Raw genomic sequence first — 12,306 nt, forward strand, 5'->3', positions numbered from 1 at the left:
GTGAAGGCCTGCACACGAAAAACTGTTCATGCTGCGGCGAGACTACAGTTGTACTTTTGTATAGAAATTCGCGGGAAGACAACAAAACACCTGTCGAAAGCAGAACAAGGTCGAAACCAGAGCGACCTGAACTAGCGTTGCCTTGAAAATAAGCACAAGTGTTATGTTACCGTCTACGTAGCGACGATTCGCCTGTCTGTGTTGTGTTTCGGTCGTTTCGGCAATTTTTCGTTGATGAGCATGGATGAAACCAAGCTGCCTCAGAAGCGATACTACCGACAGCGAGCTCATTCAAACCCGATAGCCGACCACTGTTTCGTTTAGTGAGTACATCCATCACTTTTATAGCTGAGCGCTCGCGTGCTGCTGTGTTTACAATTGGCCCCCACGTGCTCTGCGAAGTGCTTGAATCCGTATCGCTTGTAAAATGCATTCTGTCGATTCATAGCTCGAAATTGTATTAGTGGCACAGAACCTGCGCTTTTTGCGGAACTGCTGGAATACGGCTGTACACTCTGGATTGAATGTTCAGAAATATGTTAGCACCGCCTGGCATCTTCAGCGTAACTGACAGCTTTCGACTGGAACATCCATCCCATCGTGGAATACCCGAGTACGGGTCGCCAAAAACCCTGCAGGACAATGTTGTAAATTTTCAGCCAAACAAATAACTGAAGTATTTGCGAAATTCGACATGTCTATGTGACTCACCTAAACTGTATCTTTCAAGTACGGTGGCTTGGCTTCTTTGAAAATATTGGCTGCTTATTATTAGTGATACCACTTGTTATCTTGATGTAATGTAGTGAATTGGGCTACTTGGAACATACTCATGACGATCTGCGCAAGAAAAAAAAAGAGACGACGAAAAAAACAATGTACACAACACAAGTGCTGTCTAACAACTGAAATTTCAATGGAAAGAACGTGACATATATAAGCATAAAGGAAGGCACTAAAATATCTTATCACCTCTGACTAAGCTTCTTATTCATAAGAAACACTTTGGACTCTAGAGAAGCGTGTACTGTCTAGTGGAGTGTGTCACAAAGTAGTGTGAAATTTGTCTTAAAGCAATGGGATAATTTCCTTGCAGGAAGTCGTGTTCTCGCTCGAGTTTAATCGTGCAAGAATGCGGTTAGTGAAGGATTTTATTGGTGAATAAACCTTGCCACAGAGTTTAATAAAAGAACTATTAAAGTTCTGACAGACGAACAAATGCAAGTATACATGCTACATTAAACTGAACAGTCTGTCATTTTTGCAAAATTAAACAACAGTTGCAAATTATAATACCATTTCTCATTGTAGATTAGCTGAATGGGATTCTGTCGCTTTCTTTATGAAAAATTATGGTAACTGTGGATCCACTGTAGGTTTCTTCAAGTATGTTTATGTAGGGGTCTTCGATGCCCTGATACTGAAATCCCAACATTACTGCTGATGCCTCGACTGTGTAAAACGGCTTCTCATAATATATGAAGGCTATGTATAGTTGTTGGTTGTATTCCATGCATTTCTCTATTACCTGATTGATAGTATAAATATGGTTTATTGTGTAGTAGGCTGTACGAAGTACTGCTTGATCCTTTGGTTGATCGAACTCTAATGTCACCTTAATTCTATCAGCTATTATTTTTGTAAATCATTTGTAGAGGACGGAGCTGATCGACCTGTAATTTTTCAAGTCCTTGACGTCTCCTTTCTTATGGATTAATATGATGTTGGCATTCTTCCAAGATTCTGGTATCTTTCCTGTAAGGAGACACTTCATATATAAGGTAGCCAGTTTTTCTGACACAATAGTAATTAGAGTGAATTAAATTTTAGTTAAATACACCTTTTTTTCAAGTCGTTTTTGTCCTGTTTTTGTCCTATTGACGTGGCTCGCAGAGAGCGACACATCAATTAACGCATCAATCAAGGTAGTGTTTTCAGCAATGTTACCATATGGAACACTACCTTGCCAAATGAAGGCATGCTTATTATGTGGGATGTTCATTTCGTCCAAACACCACCGATCAACACCAATTGCAAGATCAAGTTGTATGCACAAATGTATACACAGCAAGTTGGAACGGTTGGACAGTCGTAATCAAGATTATGGCCCTCTCTGAATTTAAACCTTTCTTTACACTCACAGTCCACCGTGCCCCGATGACATGGACTGGGGCAAGTACTTTCCTCAACCAGACAAGCCGGTGGAGTTTGCAGACATTGGATGCGGGTATGGGGGCCTTCTCGGTTAGTCTCTTTTTTTTTTCTTCTATTCTGACGCTATCTTTTCCAGTGTTCCATGGCTTTGTTACATAAATGGGGAATATGGCGCAAGCATTGTATTGTTTCTATTTCCTTATCTCTCTATACTGGGGTGCCCTGCATGCTCACACCTGATATCGCTACTTTTGCTAGTGTACTCCATAAAAAGGCAGTAATCAGCGTTGTGGTGGATAGTCTAATGAGCTTCCTAAAGATCGAAGCGGGGTACCTGATGGCTGTTTTTGAAAATTCGGTCACTAGCGGAAATGGGGATCAATGCTTTTGTGTGCATTTGTCATTAAAATGTATCATTTCTTTTGATACATTCTAAGAAAGGGTAATGATATTGCAATGTGGTCAGATTAACTGGATTATAATCATGCAATTTGCTATTGTGTGCTGGGCAAGGGACAATATTACAAAAAGAAGATAGAGGGAGATAAGAAACAAATGTATAAAACACTGCTTGCACGTCATTCGATTGCTATAGCACAATGCTGGTGAGTGAATAAATCCTCTGTGCAAAAGTTTGCAGAACCAATTATGGAAAAATTGCCCCACCGTGGTGGTCTAGTGGCTAAGGTACTCGGCTGCTGACCTGCAGGTCGCTGGATCAAATCCCGGCTGGGGCGGCTGCATTTTCAATGGAGGCGAAAATGCTGTAGGCCAGTGTGCTCAGATTTGGGTGCACGTTAAAGAACCTTAGGTATTCAAAATTTCCAGAGTCCTCCACTACAGCGTCTCTCATAATCGTATGGGGTTTTGGGGTGGTAAACTCCACATATCATGAATTATGGAAAGATCATTTGCAAAACCTGTCACGTTTCAAGAACACCACAATTTTCGAGAAAGTTAACCACGCACTCAAGCATACATTGATAAATATTGACCTATCAATGCTTTATATATGATGATTTCACTGTTGTTTTCGGATCTCAAGCGGTGTGTTAGATTTGTGTCAGTCTAACTTGACTGTGTGCCCTAACATTCTCAGATGAAAAGTGACCAAGCAATGCCTAAAATGTGATGAATCCAACACTGCTTTCAGATCCAAAATTGTGTGTTACATTTGTGCTCTATCTAGTTTGACTTTGGTTATTCGCGTAGGTAGATACCAGTTATGCTATTGATTGCAGTCTTGATATCTGAACTTTCTTCTGTTTAATATGTTACCAATATTTCTTCATTGTCACCCCGCTATGCTAGGTTTTACGTGCAGGTTCAAATACGGGCTATGGCCGCCTCATTACAGTAAGAGTGAAATGCATTAACACTCATGTATTATAACTTCTGCAGCTAAAATAACTCCTGATGGTCAAAATTACCCAGGCATTCCTCACTATGGTGTGCTTCGTAATGATATCATGTTTATGCCATATAGAAGCCAATATATTCTTATGTATCCTTTTTGATGCAAAATAGTTTATTTATTATTAGAGTTGGGCTTAACATCCCAAAACGACCGTATGATTATGAGAAACGCTACAGTGGAGGGCTCTGAAATTTTCGACTTTCTGGGGTTTTATAGCGTGCACCTGAATCTAAGCACACGTACTTGAGTATTATCACCTCCATCGAAAATGTAGCGAGATTCAATCGCGTCACCTGTGGGTCTGCAGTTGAGCGCCTCAGTCACTACTAGACAACTGTGGCATGTCTAGTTTATTTATTCTTGAGAGTGATGCTCATTTAAGCTTTGACAAATAAGTGCAGTACCTTTTCATAATCCGTTTCAGTAAATAGTTGTGTGAAATAGCTCAGTGTGGCTTGTAACGAACTTGAGCGTGTGCATCATAATAACACCTGAATTCTGACGTGCCCAAACTATAATATTAATATGAGGTGAGCCATATGGGAGCTGTGATGTAGTAGCTTAAAAAAATGCGAGCATAGCAGACGACAGCGCCACATCACCTGGAAGATGAGAAGAATGAAGGGGCATTGCAGCGCGCCCATTGAAAAAAGAAAATAAGACGCTCGCGGAGAACGAAGCTGTTCGGACGCCGGCAAGACGACGCAAGGGAGCCTAGGGCGATCCCGCAGCTACGCGCGAGGTTCGAAAGGCCGGGTTCCTGTCCTCGAGCCATTGACGTCCTCGGGGCACGGCGTGTCGGCGTGGCCAGGCGCGAGTTCTGTGTGAGTGGTCCTGCGGACATCTTCGGTACGGCGAGCGCCCTCGAAAGACCGGAGCTGCTGATCACGTCCGCCGAGCCGACGTCGCTGACAGTGTGCGGCTACTGCTAGACCTGGTGATGCCCTCAACAGTGGTATGCTGACCTGGAACCCAAGCGACGACAGCATCCGAGCACGCAACGGGTCCCACTTCAAGGCACCGGGCTACGGCACAGACTGTGAGACTGTTTACTCTTTTCTTTTGTGTGTGAACTGCGTGCGTGTACGACTTATAGTACTGTATGTGCAATAGTTTTTTTCTGTTCGTCCAATATAACTCTCTTTTGTTTTCCTCATTGTCTCCATCTTCCTCGCGTCACACGCCTGGCTATGTGACAAACCTAACTACGACATATCTGGCGTCCGCGAGACAGGACTACTCTTGTTACATCTAAGGAGAGCATCACATCGCATACGTGTGTGTGACGGTCGATGATGGAGACAGATAAGCTGACGGCGATCGGAAAGGAATTGGGGTTAAGTGGGTCAGCACTAAAAGAATGGATGGACCAAGAACACGAACGCGAAAAAGAGGCACGTGACGCTTGTCTGGCTGAACGAAATGCCGCGAAAGAAGCCGAGGCAGAGACAGTTGCTAGATTACAAGCAGAGAAGGAAGTTCTTGAGCTCAAGTTAAAATTGCATCAGTTAGGTGCGACAGCAGGTAGCACAACTACTGGGCAACTTACCGAGGGTGCGCCCGTAGGCACCACTCAGAGCTACCAAAGTCCACATAAACTCATCCCAGCCTTTAACGAGGAACGCGATGAGCTGGACGCATATATACAGCGATTTGAGCGCATTGCTACTAGTCAAGACTGGCCGCAAGACAAATGGGCCCTATCACTAAGCCTTTGCTTGACCGGAGAGGCCTTGAGTGTAGTTGGTAGGATGGCACCAGAACCTGCCACGGACTACGTAACGTTGAAGAAAACGCTACTACAACGCTTTAGGTTCACAGAAGAAGGCTATCAGACAAAATTTCGATCAGCCAAACCAGATAATTCTGAAACGGGCACGCAGTTTGCCGGGCGTCTATTAGGTTATTTTGACCACTGGCAAGAAATGACCAAGACAGACCGGAGCTACGATGCTCTGCGAAACAAAATTGTCTCGGAGCAGTTTCTCGCACAATGCCATGAGAATCTTGCTGTGTTTTTTAAAGAAAGAAACTGTGAAAGCCTTGAAAAACTTGCGGAGGCTACAGACCACTACTTGGAGGCCCAGGGGTTGATTAACCTTGGCAAATGTAAAAGCGATATCCTGAGCAAGCCTCCAGATCAAACTCGAACGTCTGAGCGGCAAGATGACGAAGAGAGACCGCAGTGTTTCCTTTGCAACAAAAAGGGTCACAGAGCTGCTGATTGCTGGACCAACACAAAGGGTCCAGGTACAAAGCCACCCTTTTGTGGAAAATGCCGCCGCATTGGGCATAAAACAGGCGACTGCTCCAAAAGGGCCAACAGCGTTGAGAAGACCTCATGCTCTTTTCAACAAAGAGATGAAGACAAGATAATTAATTCAGAGTCGCAGGCTTCGCTTTGTGTTCCTTATAGTCCAAAGTGCGCAGAAACGCACCCAGCCAAGCTGAAGGAAAAATCGATGCCCACGGGCGAAGGTGTACTCGAAGGATATCCCGCAACAGTACTGCGAGATACCGGATGCGATTCAATCATTGTCAAAAGGTCTCTTGTGGCGGATAGCAAGCTGACTGGAAAGATTTCCTCGATTTACCTCCTGTACGGATGGTTGATGAAGCTGCCTGAAGCACACGTGGAAATTTTTTCACCTTTCTTCACTGGCAAAACTCGAGCCCTTTGTATGGATACTCCTTTATATGATGTTGTCTTCGGAAATGTGGAAGGCGTTCGAGATTCTCACAATCCTGATAATGATTGGAAGAGCCGTCTTAACACCCGAAGCACTGCAGAAGAGTATTCTGGCGCCGAAAAATCCAGTTCTGCACACGGATCCTTGTATGCAAAGACTTCGATGTCGGCTGCAAGGAAAAGACATTTCAAGACAAAAGTTGCTGCAGTAAACTGACAGGCAGGAAATCCACATCTACTTCCGGCTCCAGTTATTAACCCCTTAGACATCAGTCCACAGGACTTTTGAACCAAACAGGAGGAAGACAGCAGCCTGCTGAAATGCTTCGAAGCCGTTAACAAAGAGGTCAAGACAAGGTTTGCTAAAATATTGTTCTTCACAAAGGACGGAATCCTCTATCGCAAGTACACCCTTCACTCTAAGAGGCAGGTGAATCAGCTTGTGGTACCAAGGTGCCTCCGACAATTTGTTATGAAAATGGCCCACGAAGGCATTCTTTCGGGCCATTAGGGAATTAAACGAACTACAGACCGGGTACTCGAAGAGTTCTACTGGCCAGGGGTTCAGTCAGACATCACACGATTTGTTAAATCGTGTGATATATGTCAAAGAACTGTTCCCAAGCACTTGGTGGGTCGTGTACCTCTCGGCAACACTCCTATAATTGACACCCCTTTCAAGAGAGTAGCCATTGATATTGTGGGTCCATTATCACCGATGTCAGAGGGCGGAAACAAGTATGTACTGACAATGGTGGACATGGCAACGCGTTATCCCGATGCTGTAGTACTGCCGAGCATCGAGACAGAGAAAGTCGCTGAGGCACTTCTAGAGATGTTTTCTCGTGTAGGTGTCCTACGAGAGATAATCAGTGACAGAGGCACGTCATTCTCGTCACGCCTAATGAAGGAGCTAAGCCGACTTCTCTCCTTCAAACAATTGCCAACAACCCCATATCATACCATGGCTAATGGCCTTGCAGAGAGGTTCAACGGCACCCTGAAACAAATGATAAGAAGAATGTGTCAGGAGTGTCCGAAGAAATGGGACCGATACCTGGCGCCCTTACTCTTCGCTTATCGCGAAGTTCCCCAGTCGAGCTTAGCCTTCTCCCCGTTCGACTTGCTCTACGGTCGTTACGTCAGAGGTCCCCTGGCGATATTGATAGAAATATGGGCCGCGGATCATCTTGATGATCATGTAAATACATCCTACGGGTACGTAGTCGAACTGCGGAATCGTCTTGAAGACACCTGCCGTCTAGCAAAGGAGGAGCTTCAGAAAGCGAAGATAGTACAAAAGAAGCATTATGACCAAAAGGCCAGACCACGTCAATTATCCCCTGGAGACAAGGTTCTGCTTCTGCTTCCATCGGATACCAACAAATTGGTTCTGACGTGGAAGGGACCCTTTAATGTCCTTGAGAAGAGAAACGTTGTCGACTATTTAATTGACCTCGGTACCAGAAGCACGCTATTTCATATAAACCTACTGAAAAAGTATGAGGAACAGCCGCCTGCACCACCGCATAAAGCATCAGCTGTTTGCCAGGCGGATGACACTGAAAGTGACGAGCTACCATGCGTACCATTCTAACGAAAGGAATCGTCTGCTGACGTAAGCATATCGAAGTCACTTTCTCCTACCCAGCATGTGCAAGTCACCAACTTGTTGACCAGGTACGACAACGTATTTGCGGATGTTCCTGGCAAAACGCACCTCGTACAGTGCAAGCTAAGATTGACCACAGATAGACCCGTAAGCATACTGCCATACCCTATGCCATTTGCTACCCAAGAAGCGGTACAGTTCAAGTTCAAGTTTCAAGTTCAAGTTCAAGTTTATTCATTGCTGAGTACATGAGTACAAAAAAAATGAGCTCACATGATATATACAGCGTCAGGAGGTCCCAAAGTAAGAAACTGTCAGGGGGACCTCCTATCGTTAATGGGGTACATAAAAGGTAAGTAACAGCAACAAAAGCTACAAGTGCGAACAAAAATAAAAAGTGCATTCAACACAGAACAATAAATAGTCAAATCGAAAAAGTTAGTTTACCAGAACAACATTATACAAAACTACAAGAATACGTAAAAGCAGGAATCGAAAACGTAGAGGTAATAATGAAAATGTTTTATTACAAATGAACAAGGGGCTCAATTAACAGTATGCTTTTCTTGTTATGTTTAAAAGACTGCAATGAATGAGACAACTTAACATGAAGAGGGATATTATTCCAAAGATGAACACAAAAGAAGTGTGCTGTGTATCTGCCATAGTTTGATCTAATTTTAGGTAAAAGGAAGTTATTATGCTCTGAAAACCTGGTATTATTGCTGTTGACGAAGATATGGAAAGGAATATTATCAAGTGATATTTCGTGATGAATGAGACGGTATGTGATGAGCGACAATCTATGATAAAACAATTGTTGAATAGGTAGGATTCGAAGATGTTGATAGATAGGTAGAGAATGGCAACGGAATGGGCTAAAAGTCATTAACTTGATCGCCTGGTTTTGAAGACGTTGAAGCGGTTTGAGATGAATGGCGTATGTGTTACCCCATGATGATAAGCAGTATGATAAATGGCTATTAATATAAGCATGATAAAGTGAGATGAGAACATGAGGTTGAAAAAATGCACGTGTTGTAATGATAATGCGGATACCAAATGAAACCCTTTTTATAAGTGAATTGGCATGACTATTGTATTTAAGATGTTTATCGAGAGTAACACCAAGGAATTTAACATTGTCAGATGCCAGTAAAGTATAATTATCCAGCAAGACAGTTATGGAGGAAGAAACCACAGTTTGTGGGCTATGAAAGAGTACGAAAGTTGTTTTAGTAGGATTAATCTGAAGTTTGTTATTTCTACACCATGAATGCACGTTGTTAAGATCTGCATTAAGTGTGTCTTGAAGTGCGGTGAGCGATTTATGTGGTGAGTAAATGGTCGTGTCGTCAGCATATAGCAAACACTTAGAAAACGTAAGCGTATTAGGTAAGTCATTTATGAATAGTAGAAATAACAACGGACCTAATATAGAACCTTGGGGAACACCGCAGTTAATTAATTTAGTCGATGAAAATTGACCATTAAGATATACGACTTGTGGCCTGTTAGACAAGTAGCTACGAATAAGATTTAGAGTTGGGCCAGTAATACCAAAAGACTCGAGCTTATCCAGAAGAATAGAATGTTCTAGTGTGTCAAATGCCTTTGTTAGATCAATGAATATGGCACCTACAACGAACCCTTCGTCAATAAATTGTTTAATGTTATTCGTGAATTTGAGCAATGCTTGTTCCATTGAATAACCATTCCTAAAGCCAAACTGGTGTGGGGAAAGAAGATTAAATTTGTTTAGATAGTGCATCAGACGACTGTAGATAAGCTTTTCAATGACTTTGCCAAAAAATGGCAAAATGCAAATGGGGCGATAGTTGTTAATGTTATCACGAGAGCCTTTTTTGTACACAGGAATTATTTTACCACGTTTCAACAACTCAGGAAATATACCGGTTCTGAAAATTTTGTTAGCAATATCTGCAAAAACTAATGATATGTCTGCAGCAACCAGTTTTATTCTAGAGGGCCGGATGGAGTCCAGGCCTGGTCCCGTAACTTTGAGGGAAGAAATTACGTTAAAAACTTCTGAAGAAGAAACCGGGCGAAGGAAGAAGGACTGAGGGCTACGTGGAAGATGGGCTGGAACGCTAAGTGAGAGCGTATTTTGGCACGCGGCAAAATGATCGCTAAAAACATTTGACATATCAGCTTCGGTACAGTATTCCTTGTCTTTGTAAATTATTTTTTTAATGCTGGCATCGGACTCCCTAACATTCAGAAATTCTTTAATTAGCTCCCAATTAAGCCGAGTATTTGTTCCGTTTTCAATTATTCGCCGTTCATAATATTCCCGTTTTGCACGTTTGAGGACGCTAGAAAGAATGTTGCTATAATTTTTAAATCTAGCTCGCAAAGATGCGTTGAAAGGCTGCAATTTCACCTTTTTGTGAAGATTATTTTTCTTTATTATTGAGCGCAGCAGCGCATTTATAATCCACGGATTCCTAGGAGACGAGAATGTGTGCTTATGGGTTACATGGGTTGTGCAATCGTTAATGTAATTCGTTATTGTTGATAGAAAAATCGAATATGCCTTCTCAGGACAATCTTCTCGAAAAACGTTATTCCAGCATGTGTCATGCACTTTTCGTGCAAATAAAGCTTCATTGAAGGAATTTTTCGTATATTGACGGTGCTGTGCACGTTTTCCGGTACCAAGAACGAAGAACAGGGGATAATGATCTGTAATGGAATAATCAATCACTCCGGTGGTGTAATCAGAGGTTGATGATGAAAATATGTGGTCTATTAACGTGCAAGAACCGGCAGTGTCACACCTAGTTGGAACATCAATTAAGGAAGAGAAACCATAGCTAAATAAGCAGTTGATATAATCAGAGCACGATTGACAGCTAGGAGGAAGTATGTTTATATTGATGTCACCACAAATGATGATGTTCTTATTTTCATTGGTTAAGAGATTAAGTATTTCTTCTAGCTGTGAACAGAAGTCGGAATAGGATGATGACGGGGAACGATAAATGGATGCCAGGATTGTAGGCCTGTTATTAAGTGGCAAGACATTCCGGTCGAACTCTAACCATACAGACTCGCACAATAAATTTCGGAATGAAAGATCGAGACGACGGGTGTACGCAATCGACGAATTCACAAAAATATCAGATCCGCCACTTCTCTGATTTCCACGGTAACTATGTTCACTGATGTACCCTGGCAGATCAAATAGATTGCCATCTACCTGTGTCAGCCACGTTTCCAATAAACAGATGATTGAAAAGTTGTGGTCAAGTATAGAAAGAAAGTTGATCAGATCATCGTGATGCTTACGAAGACTGCGAATATTGCAATGAAGGAATGAAAATTGAGGCAGTTTATCATGGAGCAATGCTTTCGTTTTGTCACACGAGAACATGCTTCTGTTCATGGTAGAAACACGAAAAAAAAAAAGGATGTGCAGGCGCACTGATTATGTAAATATTGCCAGGTCGTTTGCGTTAGAAATACGATAATTCAGAAAGAAATAGCAGACATGCTGCGACAAGGCATCATAGAACCATCGGAGTCTGCTTACAATTCACCTGTAGCAGTTGTGAAGAAGAAGGACAGAACGATGCGTTTGTGGATCGATTTCAGACAACTTAACAAGATTATAGTCAATGATAACGAGCCTATACCCCGTGTAGACATCATCTTTGGTAAACTTGGACAAGCATAATACTTTTCAAAGTTTGACTTCGCTAAAGTCTACTGGCAGATTCCCATGGAACAAGACTCAAAACCAATGACTGCTTTTTCGACAGAATCAAGACTGTATCAATTTAGGTTCATGCCGTTTAGCATTGAAACCGCCCCAGCTGTGTTTAACCACCTCATGAGGAAAGTGGTAGCAGACATACCGCACATTTATTACTACTTTGACGATGTGCTCATTGCTACTGAAACCTGGGCGGAACATATAGCTATACTTGAGGCTTTTCTCAAGCGAGTTCGCGGCGCTGGTTTGACCATTCGGCCAACAAAGAGTGAGATTGATCAAGAGTCAGTCAAATTTCTCGGTCATCTCGTTGGGCAAGGCGTTATTCGACTGCAGGTCGAAACGCTCAACAAAATACAGGCTGCGAAGCGTCCACAAACTAAAAAAGAAGTACGCTCGTTCTTGGGCCTTACAGGTTATTACAGAGATTTCGTGTACAACTACTCTGAAGTTTCTTACCCACTGACCGAATTGATGAAAAAGAGGGCCCCAAACAAAGTCCTCTGGGGAGAACTAAAACAGAAGTCTTTTGAGAACTCAAGGTTTTGCTATCTACGGCACCCATTCTAAAAGGACCTGATTTTTCGAAACCGTTTGTGCTTCGCACCGATGCATCATCGAGAAGTGTAGGTGCCATACTCATGCAGCGTCACGAAGGAATACTGCATCCAGTGTCATACGCAAGCCGTAGACCA

General features: G+C 42.7%; 1 protein-coding gene across 1 annotated transcript in view; it reads left to right on the top strand.

Annotated features, from left to right (window-relative positions):
• Positions 1-12,306, top strand: part of LOC142774650 (tRNA (guanine-N(7)-)-methyltransferase-like) — a 27,460-nt gene continuing 15,154 nt past the window's right edge. The window contains exons 1-2 of the mRNA XM_075875268.1: positions 1-323; positions 2,144-2,244. Of these exons, the coding sequence (XP_075731383.1) occupies positions 235-323; positions 2,144-2,244 (190 nt within the window). The 5' untranslated portion in view covers positions 1-234. The remainder of the gene's footprint in view (positions 324-2,143; positions 2,245-12,306) is intronic.

The sequence above is a fragment of the Rhipicephalus microplus genome, chromosome 10, assembly GCF_043290135.1.
Source record: "Rhipicephalus microplus isolate Deutch F79 chromosome 10, USDA_Rmic, whole genome shotgun sequence".
NCBI lineage: Eukaryota > Metazoa > Arthropoda > Arachnida > Ixodida > Ixodidae > Rhipicephalus > Rhipicephalus microplus.